The sequence below is a fragment of the Enhydra lutris genome, unplaced genomic scaffold, assembly GCF_002288905.1.
Source record: "Enhydra lutris kenyoni isolate GAN:26980312 unplaced genomic scaffold, ASM228890v2 scaffoldscaffold7, whole genome shotgun sequence".
Taxonomy (NCBI): Eukaryota; Metazoa; Chordata; class Mammalia; order Carnivora; family Mustelidae; genus Enhydra; species Enhydra lutris.
In genome coordinates, this window is record NW_019154091.1 from 910,846 (window position 1) to 930,496 (window position 19,651).

At 40.7% G+C, this 19,651-nt stretch overlaps 1 protein-coding gene across 5 annotated transcripts; it reads left to right on the forward strand.

Annotated features, from left to right (window-relative positions):
- Positions 1–423: 423 nt before the first annotated feature.
- Positions 424–17,179, forward strand: LOC111142264 (nuclear transcription factor Y subunit beta). Of its 5 annotated transcripts, XM_022495314.1 has the most exons (9): positions 424–552; positions 3,138–3,224; positions 8,355–8,410; positions 9,716–9,809; positions 11,221–11,351; positions 13,473–13,670; positions 14,925–15,006; positions 15,921–16,000; positions 16,727–17,179. In XM_022495314.1, the coding sequence occupies exons 4-9, from the start codon at positions 9,716–9,718 to the stop codon at positions 16,757–16,759; spliced, it is 618 nt and encodes a 205-aa protein (XP_022351022.1). In that variant the 5' UTR covers positions 424–552; positions 3,138–3,224; positions 8,355–8,410; the 3' UTR covers positions 16,760–17,179. The 5 variants fall into 5 exon arrangements, with proteins under 5 accessions (XP_022351022.1, XP_022351018.1, XP_022351021.1 ...); XM_022495310.1 differs by lacking the exon at positions 8,355–8,410 and having other exon boundaries at positions 477–552; XM_022495313.1 differs by lacking the exons at positions 424–552; positions 8,355–8,410 and adding an exon at positions 1,239–1,689.
- Positions 17,180–19,651: the final 2,472 nt, after the last annotated feature.

Sequence of the window (19,651 nt, forward strand, 5' to 3'; positions counted from 1 at the left end):
CCTTGGTTTCCCCTTCTAAAAAATCGTCGGGCGGGTGAGACGCTTTCACGTGGGGGGAGGGAGGGGACAGCAAAGGGAGGGAAGCCTGAGAAATCACGCATCGCAGAGGCCCGGGAAAACACCGTGGGAAGAAAACCCGCATAGACCTCCAGAGCGTGCCCGAGTCCCGGCCCTGGGAAGCCCCCGCCGAGCACAGCGGCCGCCCGCCGCCCCCCGCAGCCTCCGCAGGAGCCGCCCGCCGCGGCCCGCAGCCAGTATCCGACTCTGCAGGTTCTAGCTGTCGCGGCCGCGCCGCACACCGGGCAGAGGCGGGGAGGGGCGTGGCCGCGGCCGGGGGCGTGGCCGGGGCGGGACCGGGGCGTGGCCGCGGCGAGCGGGCTCGCGGGAGGCGCGGAGGGAGGGTGTCGCGCCGAGGGAAGCGGCCCGCGGCGGAGGGAGGGGAGGCCGAGTCCTGGAAGCGGAGCTCCGCGCTGGGACTGGTTCCTTCGCAGCCATTTTCTGTCCAACCAAACAGCCGATTGGAGACGGGAGCCAACCAGGGCTGCATTGGAGGTTTGTGTCTCGCTTCGGCCAATGATCGCTCCTAAACCGACTCCACTTTAGCTCGAATGAAATGTCCGTCTCCTCCCGGCGCCGTCCCCGCCGCCAACGCCGCCGCGGCCGGGGCCACTCGCCTCCCTCCCGCCCGCCCTCCCGCCCGGGGCCGGGGCCGGGGCTGGGGCCGGGCCGGCGCCTGCGAGGCCGCTCCCGCTGCGGGCCCGGCCGGGGAGCGGGCGCGGGGCCGCGGCGCGGCTCTTTGTACTCCGGGCCGAGGAGCGGCGGGACTCGGGCCAGGCCGCCTCCTGCTCGCCGCCGCCGAGCTCCGGGCCCGAGGCCGAGGAGGGGGCGCCGGGGCCCCCTCGGGCCCCCTCTCGGCGGCGCCCCGGCCGGCTCCATTTTGTGCGGGCAGCCGAGTGGGGGGCACTGGCCCGAACCCCGGTTCCGACCCTGCGCCCTTGGCGGGGCTGCCGCGCGGAGTCTCCGGGGGCGCCCCCCTCCCGCCCGCTCTCCCGCCCGCCGGCCCGCGGGGGCATGGCAGGGCCGGGCCGCTTTGTCTGCCCCGGCGACCCGAGCGGGCGGGCGGGCGGCCGGCAGGCGTTGGGCGCGGGCCCGGGGCCTGGGCGGGCGAGTCGGGGGATGCGCGCCAGGGGCGGTCGCCCCGCACCAGCGGGACTGACAGTCGGCCGGGCCGGGCGGTGGGGCCGGGGACAGCCCGCGCACCTTCGTGGGGAGGAAGCCAGGTCCCCGGGAGGAAGGAGTGGATTTGGTTTCCCCGCAGTCTGGCTTACACGCACGTAAAGAATGCAGCCATCTGGCGGCTTGCGGTCCCTGGACTTGCCCCGAAGGTGGGAAGGAAGCCTTTCGGATTGGACTAAGGTTTTAATCTTCGGTGGGAGGCGGGGAGGATCTGCCGGGCCTGAGGAGCAGTAGTCTTCGAGAACAAAGAATTACAGAGCACCCACAAGTCGTAATCTTGGCCAAAGTACTGTAACAAGATAATTTAAACAAGGTTAGGTAGCATACGACCTTAAAAAAAAATAGCATCCCACTAACCCGCATGGACTCCACGGTGCCCTGGTTCGTGCCACCACGAATCCCTGGGGTGGTTTGGGCTTTCTTAGTATGGAAACTAATCGGCAAAATAAAGTGGTAAGATAAACTGATCGATATAAGTGGCATTAATAAATAAGGGTTTTATTTGTAAAGTATTGAAAGTTTAACCAGAATTCCTTAAAAGGCGATTATTCCTTTCCCGCACTGCTCCTGTAGCTTAATTTAAGGTTTCTATTGATGCAAAACTCTGGTTGTTGATGCCAAAGAATGGAGGGTGGAGGAAGGGTCTGCTGCTTTTCTTGGATACAAATTTGCATTTCTTCAAACATTAAACAGATGTATGCATTCCCTTGAGCTTTCACATATATCATAACCTGCCTTTAGGAAAATATATACCATATGAGGTGACAGTGTTTATCTTTAATATATTGACTCTAAATATATACCGAGTAAACTATTTGGGTGAGAGAGTGTGGTGAGGTGTGCCCCCCTCCCCCAAGCAAAATACATAAATGTATATAGCTCCATTATTTTAAGTGTACTGAGGATTTTCTTTTTCAAAGACACCCTTAAAAAAACGCTTCTAGCCACAAGGAAGGAATCTTCTGGGCAGTTTTGGGGTTAGAAAGAGGACAATATTTAAAAAAGAAATCAGACATTGCTTTTAAGATTATAGCAGAGTAGACAATGTCAGCCAGTCTTTGCTGCCTGGACTGACATTTAAAAAATTCAATTCGTGGCTACATTTTTTTTTTTCTTCTGTTTACTAGATTTCATGCTTGAATGCATAGCATTATTTTCTCTTCCTTTTAAAATTAACACTGAAAGGATATGTTTTTGTTTTGCCCCTCCCCCCAATTTAATTGCTTCACTTGAAAAAGGGGAAAAGAGCAAATGAGAAATGGAGATTGTAACATTGTAATTGATACCAATTTATTCAGCTATTTATGCCTTACAGTGAAAATGAAATGCTATTCAGATGCAATTTTAGTCCAAAATGATGGTGCTTTAAAATGATAAATAAAGGTCCTAATTGATTGTGTTCCATGTATGTTCTCTGGGCATCATGTATCCTCTTTTCAGTATCATCCGAGGTGTTTAATTTAAAAGCATTGTATTCTGAGATATTCTTTTCCCCTTTTGAGCTTTTGGACTCCCTAAATCTCACTCTAAAATATTAAGAAAATCACTGAAAAATTAAGTTGGGTGTTTGTGTCTTGGGTGTTAATATTTTGAAGAATTTAGATGTGTAAAAATTTTTGTCTCGTGCATATAATTTGGGGTGTTGTGACAAATATTTATGATGAACATGACTAAATTCAGGGTTATGTTAGGAAAGTAGTTCCTCCCTGCCATAGAATTAACTTTTTTGCCAGGTCTCCAAAATATATCTGCCAATTTAAGAAACCTTTATTGGGCGCCTGCTTTTTTGCACTCTGTTGAATAAGAATAGTAGGTGAAATTATACACGGTTTTTAAATTTTTACTAGGGAGAAAGCCTGTAGGCAGTACGTTGTTACTACTAATAGATGTTTATCTTCTAGGTTGAAGTTGGGCGAAGATTAGCCCTCCTTTTAGAAAGGTGTTCCTGAACACCGCTGACAACACGGTTCTAACAGTATTTCATGACGGTAAGTATGTCGTACCATTTTGGTTGTTAACTAGATTTGAACAATAATTAGCTGGAAATAAAATTATACCTAATGTCTCACTGGAGATCCCAAGCAGAATGAATGTCCTTCAAGTCTAGACAGACAGTACGTCCACTCACTCATTCCTGTTGCTTCTTTCTTTTTAGGGACTTGCATGTATTGTTTCCTGTGGGCCAATAAGTGCTGTGGAGACTACGAGATAAAAAGCTTGTCCCAGCTCTTAAGAGGCTTGTCTGTTTTGCTAGAAGGGCTTCAGTGGAACTGAATGCTTAGAGGACAATTTTGCAGGGAATGGGACATGTTAGTTCTAAGGGAAGCAGAGATGAAAAGACCAGTGGCGTGGTAGGCCTGGGTAGTTGTGACTGTCTTGGACTTAGCCTTGAAGGATGAGTGGGATTTGGATAGTGGAGGGTATCACCGAAAGCAAAAGCCTGAAGGCAGGGATGAGTAACTGATGTTTAGGGCATGGGGAATAGATTTGCATCATCCAAGTGGAGTTTTCATAGGATAATTTAGTGTGAGATACCACTTTTCCTGTCTGGATACTTAGTTCTGAATCTGCTACTATATTTGTGATGTCAGGCATGTTACAACTTCCTTGAGCCATGACTCATGCCTCAGCCCTAAAATAAAAGAGCTGTACCTGGTGATCCTTAAATAAGGCACATTCTAGCACTAAGATTTTTATCAGCCCTGAAGATAGAGTTGGAAACAAGTTTAGTTAAGTGGGGGGATCCACTCATGAAAAGTCATGGAAAAACTAGGTTTGGATTTGACGCTGAAGACTTTTAGAACGTTCCAGGGTCAGGCGCTATAGAAACGGTATTCGAGTGAGATCCGTCTTAAAACAATATGTACCCTGGTAGGTTCGATAGTAATGCAGTGGCAGGAGAGAAAGGAAGGGCATATCCAGGAAACTTATTACAAGAAGTGGAACTTGGAGGAGACAGAAGAATCGAAGATGACATTGGTATAATTAGCCTGGGATCACAGTAGCTAGAAAACAGATGAGGAGCTCTCAGCCACTGCCTCCTTGCAGGACACGGGGAGGGTGAGTTTCATTTTCCAAAATCTTAAGTTGGCAGCGATGGGATATCAGATATATTCTACGGGCATGGCCCACGGGAGTGGCAGGCAGGATATGGTTGTAGATTTAGGACTTCTAAGCATAGAAGTGGTATTTAATGAGTTCATTAAGAGAGTAAGGGAAGAAACAGGAAAGGATAACCTTGGGTGAAACTAACAACTGGGCTGTGTGGAGGAAAAAATAAACCGGGAAAAGGATATTGTTCAAAATCAAGGGAGAAGAGAATTTCACGAGTAAGTGTGGGGTCCTCAGTGGCTAGCACTACTAACAACAGCCAAGTAGGAATGAAGGCAAGATTATTGGCAACTTCCGAGAGCGGGTTCAGTATCCTGGTGGGGTGGAGAAGCGCACGCCAGGGAGCTGCAATAGGAATGCGGAGATGCGTGAGGACCGACGGGGTGACCGTGATCGCTAGCCAAGGCTGTGGCGTGGAATCTCGGTTTTCCAGGGCTGGGTGTACTTCTGTGTGTTCAGTGAGGGAGTGTGAGCGTGTTGAAGAAAGAGCGAAGCAGCTGGTCTGAAGATCCATTAGAGGGAAGGAATCTTCCTGTCACTTCTTATCCTCAAAGAGATAAAAAGGAATTGGTCCAGAGAACAGGTGAAAGGGGTTACGTGAGAGAGAAAAACCGTGCCTAGAAAGAAGGGTGAGAACTGTATTTGAAGAGACAAAAATAATATTAGGTTATGTTTGTTGAGTTTGTATCATACACTTTGCTAAGTGCTTTTTATATAATAACTTCACTTCTCATGGCAACTCCATCTTAAAAATGGGGAAGCTGAAGTACTAAGAGGACAGTAAGTAAAGACATACAGCTTGTAAGTGGGGAGCCCAGCCTCAGACCTGGGTGGTCTGCCCTAAGGGCCCATGATTGCTCTTGATCCTGAACCCCAAACCAGGTGTATTGCTTACATCCCACAGATAATGTCCTGGCTTGAGAAGCAACTTTAAATGTTTTTAATATATAGTCATTAGACCTGGAATTTAGAGAGGTCAAAGTATAGATTTAGGCTTATGGACTATAGGAAAAACTATTAGGAACAAATACTGTAAAGTACTTGGCATCGGAGACTCTGGATTTAAATCCCATTTACTCTGTCACCTTTGGCAAGTCATTAGCCTTCTATAACCTCAATTTTCTCATCTGCTTCACAGGGTCATGAACAGTGCATGAGATATTTAGAAAGTGCTCAATAAATGTTAAACATATTAAAGAGGGAACTATTTCCCGCATTTGCAACAAATTATTAGTGTAATTTAAATACTGCTACATCACCAAATTATTGTATTAGCCAGCCAACCATTGATTTCACATAATATTTTAGAAAACAATATCAGTTCAACTAAGTAAACAGAATAGTCAATCGCATTAATTTAATGGGATTGAACTACTATTTGTCTGTAGTTACCAGTTTTCTTGGATCTAATGATTGGCTGTTTTACCCATTGTCTCGTTGCTCTCCTGCATGCCCTTCCCTCTTTGCTGTCTGGATAAGGCCCAGCACTTTAGCTTCCCTCCTCTTCCCCTAGCTGCGGATGTGTCATGACTGTGCCACTGCACATTTGTGGTCACCGGCTCCAGCTCAGCTCTCATCGCCTAGCCCTCCCATTGCCTGCCTTTCCCGTTCTCTATCTCCAAGGTTGCGAGAACCCCAGCAGCATCCCCTCGGCCCTTCCTCTGGTTCGTTTTCACTCAGTTTTCACCAGGTCTGTTGATTTGACCTCCTGCAAGGCTCTTTCCTCTGCTCCCCTTGATCTCCACTGCTGTTGTCCTGGACCGATCTGGAGAATGAATGTTCATCATCTTGCCTGAGTTCATGCTCCGACGGCAGCTTCATGGTCCTTCGTGGTCTTCTGCCCTCATTCTTGCTCCTCCCTTTCTACACTAGACTGAAGCCAGAGTCTTAGCAGAACTGTGCAAATCAGACTCCCCTTTGATTTGCTCTTGTCCACAAGGCACCGCTTCATCTAGCCTCTTGTTAGTTCATTCTGGTCCACCAGTAGCAGATTTCTGTTTCCTTTGCCTGGAACATTCTTTTCCCATTCTTCCTTGCCTGACTGATTTCTATCTTTTCATCTATTTAAATGTCATTTCCTCAGACCGTTTCCTTGACTCCCCAGACTAGTGTGGCCCCTTTTGCAATGAGCTCTCAAAGCGTATCACAGAACACCTTTGTTTTTCTTAGCACTTGGCACTAGTAATTAGTTATTGTAATTATTTAATAGCTATATATAACATTTACTGAGTACTCCTGTTATACTATGCTGAGTCTTTCTGTGGTGAGTCCTGTCTTCATTTCACTTGCTCAAGGTCTCATGGCAAGTAAGTAGGAAGGAATTCAAACCAGGTGATAGGAATCCAGAGCCTGTGCCTTGGAAGTATTAATAGACTACACTCCTCATCCCTTTCCCCTACCACTAGTTTACGTAATACTTGTCTTCCCTGCAAGATGAGGACAGAGATCTTGTCTATGTTGTTGACGAGGCTCCATCCCCAGCACAGAGCACAGACCTGATAAATACCAGGGACTTACTTAGTAAGTATTTGTTGACTGGTTTACTTAAAATCTCCAGCCTATTTTGAATATTTTTATAGGAAGCTTAGACCTTGAAAAAGCCTCTGGGATGTATCTAGCAAGTACCTCTGCCTCATTTCCCCACTCATATTATATATATGTGAACGGCTAGCAGATTGTAAGCATCAAAGATGAGGCTTGATTTGTTACCAGATATCTTGGTGATTCAGAGAAGGGGACACTCATTTTGGGCTTGCAGAATAGGGTAAATCAGAAAGATTTCAGGAGAGTGGGAGAACACTGGGATTAAAGTATGGGGCAGGATTTTAAGGTAGAAAGATAGGAAGACAGGTGTGATGAAATGACAGAAGAGCTACCGCTTGCAGACCCAGAGACACACACAGCTAAGTCTGCAACGTGCTGCTTATTCTCAAGAAGGGCGGGTTGGGGGGCGCCTGGGTGGCTCAGTGGGTTAAGCCTCTGCCTTCAGTCAGGTCATGATTCCAGGGTCCTGGGATCGGGCCCTGCATCGGGCTCTCTCTGCTCACTGGGGAGCCTGCTTCCCCCTCTCTCTCTGCCTGCCTCTCTGCCTACTTGTGATCTCTGTCTGTCAAATAAATAAATAAAGTCTTCAAAAAAAAAAAGAAAGAAAAACTTTACCTTAAAAAAAAAAAAAAAAGAAGGGCGGGTTGGATCACCATCTCCTGAGTACACAGCTCTTTAGCAGATTCCCTTTCTTTCATTCTGACAACTCTGAAATACTTTCAGAAGTATTTTTTAGAAGACTGAGGTTTAGAGGCTAATGAATCTAAATGATAATCTTGCTACTAATTCCAGTGTATGACAAGAAAATGTGATTTAAACTTTTTGCCTTTAATACTTTTTTCATGTTAAATTTATAAATTAATTGATCCCCCAGACAGATGTCCCCTGCCCCACCCCAACAAAGATTTGTTTCCAGTTGTAGGTTCTGAAACAACCACTTTGGTCCTTTCTCCTAAACTGTCATCTCCCTAATCTCCCTTAGGGCATTATAAAAACTAGTCAATTCACAGTTAATTGAGCTCTCTTTCATGGCTAATAAATCCATCATCATATCTATTAAAGACCATTCTCTGGGCACCTGGGTGGCTCAGTGGGTTAAGCTTCTGCCTTAGGCTCAGGTCATGATCTCAGGGTCCTGGGATAGAGTCCCGCATCTGGCTCTCTGCTCAGCAGGGAGCCTGCTTCCCCCTTTCTCTCTGCCTACTTGTGATCTTTCTCTCTCTCTGTCAAATAAATAAAATTGTAAAAATAAAAAGACCATTCTCCTAGTATCTTGTTAGCATTTTAAGATTAAAATAGCATTTTATTTTTGGGTACTGTTTCACATTAGCTGTTTAATATGGGGAAGGTGATACTATTTCCATTTTATATAGAAACACATTTAATGGGTAGGGATGCTGTTTTCAGGGATCAGCAGGAGAGTCAGAATCAGAGCTCACTGACCGTTGTTTACTACCTTTTAGAAACCACTATGAAGTATCAATAAATAGGTACCTTGTACTTGTGCAAATTATTTAAAGTAGGTGAATTCTATTCTCCAGCCCCTTAGAAAACTATATAGATTATGGAAATGTATCTTTATCTACAATTAAATTTAACACCAGTCAACAGACGTATCAAAGAATTGTCATGTTATTGAAGAGTTGGAAACCGGCGTGCTGGTTTACGAGTAGATGAAAATCCAACAGAGCCGGAAAACATGATGTGGCACACAAGGACTTAAATAGTGCAGTTAATAACATTAAACTTGTTATCAATGTTCTGGCCCTGATAAACATGTAGGATCAAGTGTCTCTTGATTTGGACTGAAAGCATGTATAGATTGTACTTAATTTTTGCTACGCTTTTTATTCAGGTAATGGATTTACAATTTTTCCACCCACAGATAGCTAGTCCCTTATTGTTTTGAATAGTATTATTTGCAAAGTGGAAAGATTTCCAGGGTTTGCCATGTTGGTGAAATGGAATGAAGACAGTTTAGGGCTTATGTGCAGTTTTCTCTAGGGTTTCCCTCTTACAATTCTTTTAGCTCTGAGCAAACTTAATTAAGCAGGCTTCTTTTAAAAACAGTCATTTTAATTCTCATTTTTGTCTACGGTTATAATTTTACTGTCTTCTTATGCAGATCCCCAGTCTCCCTGACCACCCTGTCCCCTTTTTTTTCTTTAAAGAATCTGAAGTTTGAGGGTGGGGGCAGGAGGGGGGAATTGTGGAGTAGAATTAGAGCTGTTAGGCTGGTTCAAAGTAGGGTGTGCTTTCAGGTTGTGTGGTCCCAGATTTGTTCAAGGAATCTGTATGCTTCTCATGCCAAAGAGCAGTTTGAACCAAGACATTGCCCCTTGTGGAACTTCTGTGAGACAGCAGAGAAGGTACGCACAAGAGCAAAAGGATTCGCGTAAGACTGTCCGGCCGTGGCAGGAGAGTGGAAAGTAATGGAAATCAGTGACTTTAGGTGACTACTACGCTGACTTTGGCTTTGGTTGTCACTCCAGGGACAAGCTAGGTTGTAAGTCAGGGTTGTCTGCACTCTATGTGAGGATTATGCAATTGCAAAGAAAGAGGTGTGTGTTTTAGATTCATTTCCTTCTTTTGCTTCCCTGTTGGTCTTATTGCTTATCACCTACAGAGAGTAGACAGGGGCATCTTGAAACATTGGAAAATTATCGAAAGGTTTCCAAATCAAGAGATATAAATGTTATCTTTTAATAAGCTTAATGCCTTGAAAACTAATTGACCCATCCTATGACAGTTTATGAGTGTCGAATTTATTAGGTTTTTTTTAGACGTTTTATTGAAGAGTATTGCAAAACGTCTTTCCTCATAGATGGATGGCGACAGTGCTACAACAGATGCTTCTCAACTAGGCATCTCTGCGGACTACATCGGAGGAAGCCACTACGTGATACAGCCTCACGATGGTGAGAAAGCCGCAATTAAAGATATTCCCCAGAGAAACAACTTAGTGGAAATTATAATAATGTGATGTTCTAGGTTACTTTTGTCTTTATAGGAAAATTAGCAATCTTGTGTCAAAGTTCAGTGATAGTCTAAAACAAGGCTGTTTTTATTAGAAATAGTCAGCAAAAGAGTGATGGGTTCTGGAAAAGAATTCTAGAAGAGAGTTCTAGGAAAGTATTTTTTTGGGCACCTGGGTAGCATCCGACTCTTGATATCAGCTCAGATCTTGATCTCAGAGCTGTGAGTTCAAGCCCTTCATTGGGCTCCATGCTGGGTGTGGAGCCTACTTTAAAAGAAAAAGTATGCTTTTTTGGGAGAGAGCTCATGTGTGAGTGGGGGAAGGGGCAGAGGCAGGGAGAGACTCGCAAGCAGGCCCCATGCCCAGCACAGGGCCCTATGCAGACCCTGAGATCAAGACCTGAGCTGATATAAAGAGTTGGATGTTTAACTGACTGAGCCACCCAGGTCCCCCCTAAGATATACTTTTTGGTAGACATTTGGGGGTGGGTGATTAGTTACTTCATCCTGAAACAGATACATGTAAAAATGTAACTTGAAAAAAAAATTGTAACTTGAATCAGCTTAAGTGCCTAGAAAGAGTACATATTACTTAGAGAATACTGCGTTTAGTTAAAAAAGGCTATTACTGGTACTGTGAAAGCTACAGTTATATCTGAGTCTATATAATTCAAGGATTCACTTTTTGCAAGAACGTCGGATCAGTGCTATAGCTTTGTTCAAAAAGTTAGTACATAGTGTTAATCCAGTTGGCTCAGTAATATTCAAGTCCACTTTTTCCATTCTGTGTAAACTTGGCTTTGTATAATATAACCTTGTAATCTGGCCATATGCAAGGAATTATAGGTCATAGTCTATAAATTTTCTAGCTAAGTTATGTAACAAATACTTGTGAGTAGTTCTTCTGTGGAAGATGCTATACTGAGTTCTAGGAAGTACACAGAGCTGATCCCTGGCCTAAGGTAGCCGTTATCTAAGAGGGAGGGTGAGAAACAAAAAGAATTATAAGATGTGTCAGAAAAGACACAGAGAAGCACTTTGTGATATTTTGTGAAAGGAGAGATCACTTCTGAAGGTGCTGTGGAGATGTTTTTGAGTTTTTGCGAACGGGTAGGTAACATTTTAGTAGGCAGAGTTGAGGATCAAAGGATTTGAGGCAGTGGGTTTGAAACTAATGAGTAGATTCAGTTATGGCTGTGACAGAATTATGAAAAGAACTGCTATCCTCCTCCCTAAAAATGATAAGGAAATGAACCAGGATGGTTCTTATCTTAGATCATTTTAGGTAGTCTTCTCTATCTTGAAGTAAAGATGATGAGAAACTTTAAACCTAAGTCATTTTTATTTCTTTAGATACTGAGGACAGCATGAATGATCATGAAGACACAAATGGTTCAAAAGAAAGTTTCAGAGAACAAGATATCTATCTTCCAATTGCAAATGTAGCAAGGATAATGAAAAATGCCATACCTCAAACGGGAAAGGTAATGCGGAGGAGACATTTTACCGGGGTTTATTTTTCCAGGGGAGAGGAGAGCAGAGACCTACGTGAGTGTGTAGTTCTGAGCATGGTCAGCTATGGATTTCAGCCATTCAGCCTTCCCCAGGTCCAGCAGCTCTTTCAGCGCTACATGTTACTGAGCAGGACTCCATGTGCGGTTCCCACACACTGCCACCCCCCCGCCCCGCTTCCCCTGCCCCCACGTGAAGCAGATAAAATAGAATGAACCATCTCTTGAAAAACAGGTGCATTATCAGAACTATCAGGTTTGGGCATATGGAGTTGCGACTTCTATAATGTTGCAGCAAAATTGGGTCATTTTGGACTGATATGGAGAAAATCCTTACATTTGGAAGCAACTATTTTTATATAATCATAAATATTAATGTATATTTAAATTTAACTGGCATTTTTTTTTAAAGTAGTTCTGTCTTGAGACAGACAGTCGTATAGACAGTTATTTTTAACAGCTTTAAAAAAACTCGTCTCTCTACTCATCACTTGGTCTGAATTAGAAGCCACTTTTTTTATATATTGTATTTCATAATAAACTTTTTTCTCATTGTAGCTTATAAAGTGCTTACGAAAGTAATAAAGCTCACAAAGAAATGTAATATTAGAAAAAGCCTAGAAGTTCTAGTGTGAGAGGCCCTCCTTATGCTTTGAGGGGAAATAAAGCACACTGCTGATTACGGTTTCTGTTGCTAGCCCTGTGCTGCCCTGCACCTCGGGCCACGGGCCCCACATGGTTCTTGAGCACTTGAAATGTGGCGAGTCTGAATTAAGATGTGCTGTATATGTAAAACAGAACTGCAGATTATGCAGGCTTAGTATGAAAAAAATAATTAAAATACCTCAGTTTTAAAATGGATTCTCTGGGTGCCTGGGTGGCTCAGTTGGTTAATTGGCTTCCTTTGGCTCAGGTCATGATCTCAGGGTCCTGGGATCGAGTCCCACATTGGGCTCCCTGCTTCTCCCTCTCCCTCTACTCCTCCTCCCTGTTCGTGCTCTCTCAAATAAATAAAATCTTAAAAAATAAATAAATAAATAAAATGAATCCATTTTATCCTCTATTTAAATGATAATATTTTGGATTTGTTGGGCTGAATAAAATATATTATTAAAATTAATTTTACTTTTTATTTTTTAAAATATTATTTGTTTATTTATTTGACAGACAGAGATCACAAGTAGGCAGAGAGGCAGGCAGAGAGAGAGGGGGAAGCAGGATCCCCACTGAGCAGAGAGCCGAAGGCAGAGGCTTTAACCCACTGAGGCACCCAGGCGCCCCAATTTCACCTTCTTAAAAACCTAGCTACTAGAAAATGTGACGTCACACGTACAGCTAGCGCACTATTATCTTGTGGCAGCTCTTGTTTACTTTTCTCCAGGATGTAAATAGGCCTGGAGGCAGCAGACAGTACGCTTCAGCAAGCATTTTTGTTGTTCTCTTAGAAGTGGCTTTGGAATTGCATGCTTTAATTCATTAGAGTTTGACTTTGAAACCCCACACCCTTAAAAGAAGAATTGCTTTTAAAATGAAGTGGCAGGTGTGTGCTGCTTTTCTAATAACCTCAAAACCTGTACCTGACACTTGGTATCTTCAGTAATAAAAATGTCACCAGATGTCATTATTTCATTCCTTTGTAAACCTGACATGAATTCAGTGTTTTGTCTTTTAAAAATTTTCTGGTGTCCTTATTTGTGGAAATGCTAGGGCAGAGGAGTGATACCTGAGTCTAGCCCACAGTAGACTACATATACCATGGGTCTGATTTTCTTGGGGCATTTGCTTAGTAAGATTTCATCTTTATGGGATGGTAGGGACATCCAGTGATTGCTTTTTTACCTAAATTATACCTGTTTTCGGAGAAGAGTTGTCAAAGCTTCTCTTACTGGTATTGGAGTTTTTATTCTTACTCCAAGGGTTGGAATTTTGATAGCACACATTGTGTCAATGTAATTAGCATATTATTTCAGAGATGAGATGTTAACAGCCACGAACTGAAATTCGTATTCTTCTCAATAGCTTTTTATTTTTGTAGGTTGTTAGGAACGGGATGATGATAGTCCCTGCAAATTTACCTGTGATTTTTCTCTTCAGATTGCAAAAGATGCCAAAGAATGTGTTCAAGAATGTGTAAGTGAGTTCATCAGCTTTATAACATCTGAAGCAAGTGAAAGATGCCATCAAGAGAAACGGAAGACAATCAATGGAGAAGATATTCTCTTTGCCATGTCGACCTTAGGCTTTGACAGTTATGTAGAACCTCTAAAATTATACCTTCAGAAATTCAGAGAGGTAAGTAGAATGCCTTCCATTATGCTTTTAAGAAACTAAGATATACTAGTCACTTTAACTTTTTAAATGTATCATTTATCAGAAGAAGTATGTAATCACTTAGATTACTGTATTTAAATAGTATGTCCTTTCATTTTCCCTTTGTTACTAATGACATCATAGTTGTGTAATGAGTGAGAGCCTGGACTCTGGATTCCAACCACCTGAGGCTGAGTCCCAGTTCCACCACATGAGACCTTGGGCAGGTTACTTAAATACATTAGGCCTTGGTTTCCTGGTCTGTAAAGTTAGGTTAGTAATAATACCTATCTCCCAGGGCCATTGAGAAATAAAATAATTTAGGTACAGCCTTTAGCTTGGCATGTAGTGAGCACTCTGTAATGATAACACATGCTGTGGTTGTCATTAATTTAAAAGAGGTAGCACCTCAAAGCTTGGGGCCTTCTAGATAAGAAAAAGGGAATTCTAACTGTATCCCTTTCTTATTAAATTCTGCATTTCCTTTTGGGTTTATCTTTGCCCATTGTACGAATTTTGTGAAAATAAATTGAGATCAGTGTATTTATTTCCACACTCCAACTTGATATAGGATTCACATTGGTTTCAAAATACTTCCTTAATAGCTTTAATGTTAGAATCCTATTGAATTAGTGTTGTATGCATCGTCAAATGATTAAAGTAGGAAGAGAATGTATAAATTCTTCACAGTACTTTTCCAAATCTTTTGCATCATAGAATCTTAGAGTGAGTGGATGGAAACTTAGAGCTCTTTGGTCCAACCTGTAATTTTGATTTAGGAATTTAAAACTTTAAACTTGCTGTTACAGGACTGCCCATTTGGCTCAGAGCTATATATATATATATATATATATATATATAGTTAAAAGATAATTTGGATCATTTATAGTAGATTTTTGAGCTGAATATTTATAGTATTTTGCAGACTACTTCATCTGTAAGTAGACTTCTATTTTCCTTTTGATGTATTTTGGAATTAGAATAATTTATTTTTATCCATAAATATTTTAGATTTTTTAGGTCATTACTAACACTGTCTTGTGATGATTACTGCTTATATAAAAAGTTAGCATTTTGAAGGGCCTCTTCATATGTAATTAACCAGAAGTGTAAATAAATACTCTGTGCAGTGTTTGTAATAATAGAAGCTCCTAATTTTAGGAAATAAGCATTTTCATCTAGAAAACAGTATCTTTTGAATACCAGTGATTACTTTTTTGATTTTTCCTTCCCCAGGCTATGAAAGGAGAGAAAGGAATTGGTGGAACAGTCACAGCTACAGATGGACTAAGTGAAGAACTCACAGAGGAGGCATTTAGTAAGCAGTGTTATGATACATTTATGCAACTAAATTTGTTCATATAATTCATGTAGTTAGCAGTTATTAATACTAAATGTAACGGTACTTTTGGAATATCAGCCCTGAGTATTTTGACACAGCACTATTTTGAATAGTTCTTATTAGTTCATGCCCTTATGTTTGAAGTCAGTGAGGGATAAGCGTAGAAATTTAAATTCTGCAGACGTTACAGTCTTTCAGCCATAGTTCTGATTTCCATAGCCCCTAGTTTTTGGTTTACGATTCACATGAGATAGGAATGTTGAGAATTATAGCTTGTAATGTAAAATCTTGCGACTGAAATTAATTTGAACTGAAGGGTGTTTAAAGAAACTGAATAGGGGTGCCTGGCTGGCTCCATTGGAGGAGTGTATGACTCTTGATTTCAGGGTTGTGAGTTTGGGCCCCATGTTGGGTGTAGAGATTACTTAAAAATAAAAAATCTTAAAAAAAAAGAATATTGTCATATTGATTAAATAAGAGGTCTGTGATGATTCTGTTTCTCATTTAAAATTTATAGATACATATTTTGCATTTCTCGTACATAAAATACATGCTGCTTAGTCCTAGAAGTGTTGCTCCCAGCTAAGCCTCATGGTATAGGTCTGCTTATGAATTAGAAACCCCATCCAGTCTCTGCAGATTTGTACACATGGGCAGTCAGCTCAAGTATATTTTAGAGGAATGAAGATTCAGAAAATTGAACACTTGCAGTAGGAAAAATGTGCTTTTTAGGGAGCTTTTTTTTTTTAATGCTAAATTTGAGGGTTGATGATTTTTCAAGATGACTTTGAGCAGTGACAGAATTGTCATTGGACTTGCGTGACTTTCGGGTTCAGACCACAGAGGAGATGCGACTCTTTTCCTGGTTTAACTTTTTTTTTGTCTTCTAGCTAACCAGTTACCGGCTGGCTTAATAACTGCAGATGGTCAGCAACAAAATGTTATGGTTTATACAACGTCATATCAACAGGTAAAATACAACTTTCTTTGTAGCTTAAATTATTTAAAAAATTGATTGCATCCACTGATTTTTATCACAGGAAGTTAATTTCAGCACATCACAGTTGACCCTTGAACCACATGGGTTTGAATTGCACTGGTCCACTTAAGCGCAGCGTTTTGACGGTACCATAGGTGTGGTTTTCTCTTCCTTACGATTTTCTTAATAACATTTACTTTTCTCTAGTGTTGTTGTAAGAATACAGTATATAATACATATACAAAATATGTGTTAATTGACTATTTATGTTCTGGGTGAGGCTTCCGGTCAATAGTAGGCTGTTAAGTTTTGGGAGGGGGTCAGAAGTTTTGTGAGGATTTTCAATTGTGCAGAGTTTGGCACCCCTAACCCCTGTGTTGTTCAAGGACCTGACTGTATTATTATTAAGGACCCGATAAAGAAGGTTGTTAGAAATTGCTTTCTCAAAATATGTAATTGTGTATTCTCTTACTCATTAAAAATAGGTACACACATATTCATATTTGCATAGATTTCTAGGAAGATGCATAAGAAATTATTAAGTAGCTCCCTTGGGTAGACAGAATGGAGATGTGGAGTGGGAAGTAGACTTATTTTTCATTGTCCATTGTTTTTACTCTTTGAAAGTTTATAATATGTTATTTTTTTAAATATATATTTTGTTTTAAAAATATATTTTTTCTTTAATTCTGCTCAATTTAAATTTTCTGACCTTAGATTTCTGGTGTTCAACAAATTCAGTTTTCATGATCTGAAGAAATGGTGGCATGGGGAGTGGAGAGAAGGGAAAGAGTCTGTACGATTCTGGAAACAGAGACATTAAGAAGGAAGTGACTGGGGGAATGATGTCTCTTTGTATATTAAATAGCTGTAATGTAGCTTCCTGATGCTTGACTAATTGAGGTGTTAATTCTGACTTGAGAATCTTTTTCATGAATGATTTTAAAGAAAAATTTGGATTTTAAAGGTATTAAAATATTTTTGTTTTGTACGAGAGTTTGTTGCTCTGTATGACTCCTGTATGCATTGTATATTGCAATTTATTACTGTCAGAGATTTGTAGACAGTTTCTTATTTTCATATTGAATCATGTTACTTTTGTAATTCAAGTAAGCAGCTGGGTTAATTCATGATGTTTGCCCTTTTAATAAAATATAAGGGTAGAGTTCATTTTGAATGCAAGTTGCCTTTATTATACATTTGAGTTTGTCTTGGTTATATAATACCTTGCATGGTAACCTAGCTAGATTTTTAGCATTTGCCATATTTATTAAAATTAATTTTTTGTAAAACATACATAGCTTAAGCAGCACCATTTTTTAAAAATGTAATTGAAAAATTAAGTGTGAATGCAGAAGCAAACATTGTCTGCCCTATTAAACTTGGTGCCCAGTAACAGTGTTTACACTGTTCATTGTGCCTGTTAAGATAGTTTTAGTTTATTGGAGCTTTTGTTAAGACCAAATTTGTTTCTGAGTTAATTATGAGTGTTGGAATTCATTTAAGTTTAATGTAGTCCTACTGCTCTTGAAATGGTGCCCTTTTCATTTTTATATGATTTTTCCAAAGCATATCTTCAAATACTATAGTATCCTCTTCCAGAGGAGGAATTTTATAGTCTGATGGTAAATGTCCTCGTTTTACCTTTTTAATTGAAGTGTCAAGTTTCCTAATTATACTGTGGGAACCAAGAAATATCAGACATCATGGTGTGTATACAGAACTTTCTCTGCATGGGTGAGTGAATGCAGTGGAGAACAGAGTGAATGCTGCGAATGGTGTGAAACAGAAGCGCCCCAACTTCTAGTGTGCTGTCTTGATCTTTGCAATAAACTAAACTTAGATAATGTAACTTTGTATAATTTAGTAGTATGTACTTGGGTTGTTCCTTTTTTAAAGTGAGGATTTGTATTTTCTCATCTATTCTTTTCGGTGGTAATTAACCTGAGTGTTTTGGGGTTTTTTTTTAATATCAACAATTGCTATTGTATAGTTTGCCTAAAAGACAATTTAAATGTCATCTTGGAAGGACGCTCAAATGTATAAAATAGAAGCAATTTCATAGATGCAGGCTGAACAGAAATATTTTACCTTGCCAGAAGGAAACTTTGGGGGCACATCTGGGCTAATCTGAGGTTAGTAACTCCCTCACTACCTTCCCATTTAAAAAATAATCTTCATTACAGAAAACTCAAATAGGCAAAAAAGGGGAGGGTGTTAAGCAAAATCAACTATCATCCTGTTGTGCTGAAATAACCAATGTTAATATTTTGGTAAATATCATTTGTCCTTTTACTTTGCTAAATATGTATATTTTTATAAAAATGGGCTCATACTTGCATACTGTTTTGTAACCTGCTTTTTTCACTTAATAATATATTGTAAACATCTTTCCCAGGTCATTACATAGTCTTTTATTTTTATTCATTTGTTATTCTGTTGTATGGCTGAACCATAATTTATTTAATCCTCTACTGGATGTTTTGACTATATGCATCTTTTCATAGTTATAAAACAACACTTCACTGACTCTTGTGTACATCCATGACTGTTTTCTTAAAATAAATTCTTAGAAGTGAATTGCTAAGTTAACAGATACACACAAAATTTTAAGGCTTTTGGTATTTCCACGTTAGTGTACTTCTGAAGTAGTTTCCATTTGGTCCAGGCAATGTATCAGTATAGAACTGATAAAAGCACTTGGTCTTTAACAGATTCTTTCTCTAAAAGTAAAGATTGGGTTATGTTTAATTATCAAGAAATTTAGACAACTTTAAGATTTATATCAATATAAACCAAATGTCTAAACTTAGTAATTTGTTTGTAGTACTAAAACTTTAGGTGAAATCAGGTCAACTTTGGGTTGTATGGCCTCTCTCCTCTAAAAGAACATTCGCCTTCTCCATGTGTCAGGTACACACCTTCTGTTTATGCGTTTAGGAGGGAGTGTTGGCTTTTTACTTGGCCTGTGTTGCATTTCACTGAATGTCAGGTTTTTTCCCCCTGGAACTTCAGTAGATAAGCTCCTATGTTAACCTAAGTGTTTTCTTTATAACTTGGTAGTTACTGCTTTTATGAGTATCTGAGAGAGAAATGGGCTTCAGTGACTAAGTCATAAACAGGACTTTAAGTAGCTTCTGTCTCTCCCCTCACTGCCTCATAACAGAGCTGCCAGGTCCAGAGAGAATTATAATTCTTTTTAATGCTACCTTCCCAATGTCATACTTGGGTATGATGATAGATTAAGCTGTTTGTATTTTTTTTCCTCCTAGTGTAATATCTATACAGTATTTTCCTTTCCTCAAAAATATGCCTTATCGCCTCTCTTCTGGATTGCTTTAGTGGGTTAAAGGAACACCAGTTTCCTTTAATAAAGCAAATTGAACATAGTTATGAGGGCCAACTGAAAGGATTTCTGTAGCACTACCAATTAAGCATGATAAATGGAAAAAATAGTTTCTGCCATTTGCCAAGAATAAAATCTTGTGGTACAAGGTTTTTTTTTTTTTAAATTTTTATTTATTTATTTATTTTTAAAGATTTTATTTATTTATTTGTCAGAGAGAGAGAGTACACACAAGCAGACAGAGTGGCAGGCAGAGGCAGTGAGAGAAGCAGGCTCCCTCCCTAGCAAGGAGCCTG

Bases quoted from the DNA above. Each gene is read 5' to 3' on its own strand.
- LOC111142264 (XM_022495310.1), top strand. The intron at 13,671-14,924 runs GTAAGTAGAATG...TTCCTTCCCCAG, and splicing joins ACCTTCAGAAATTCAGAGAG to GCTATGAAAGGAGAGAAAGG. The intron at 15,007-15,920 runs GTAAGCAGTGTT...TTTGTCTTCTAG, and splicing joins ACTCACAGAGGAGGCATTTA to CTAACCAGTTACCGGCTGGC.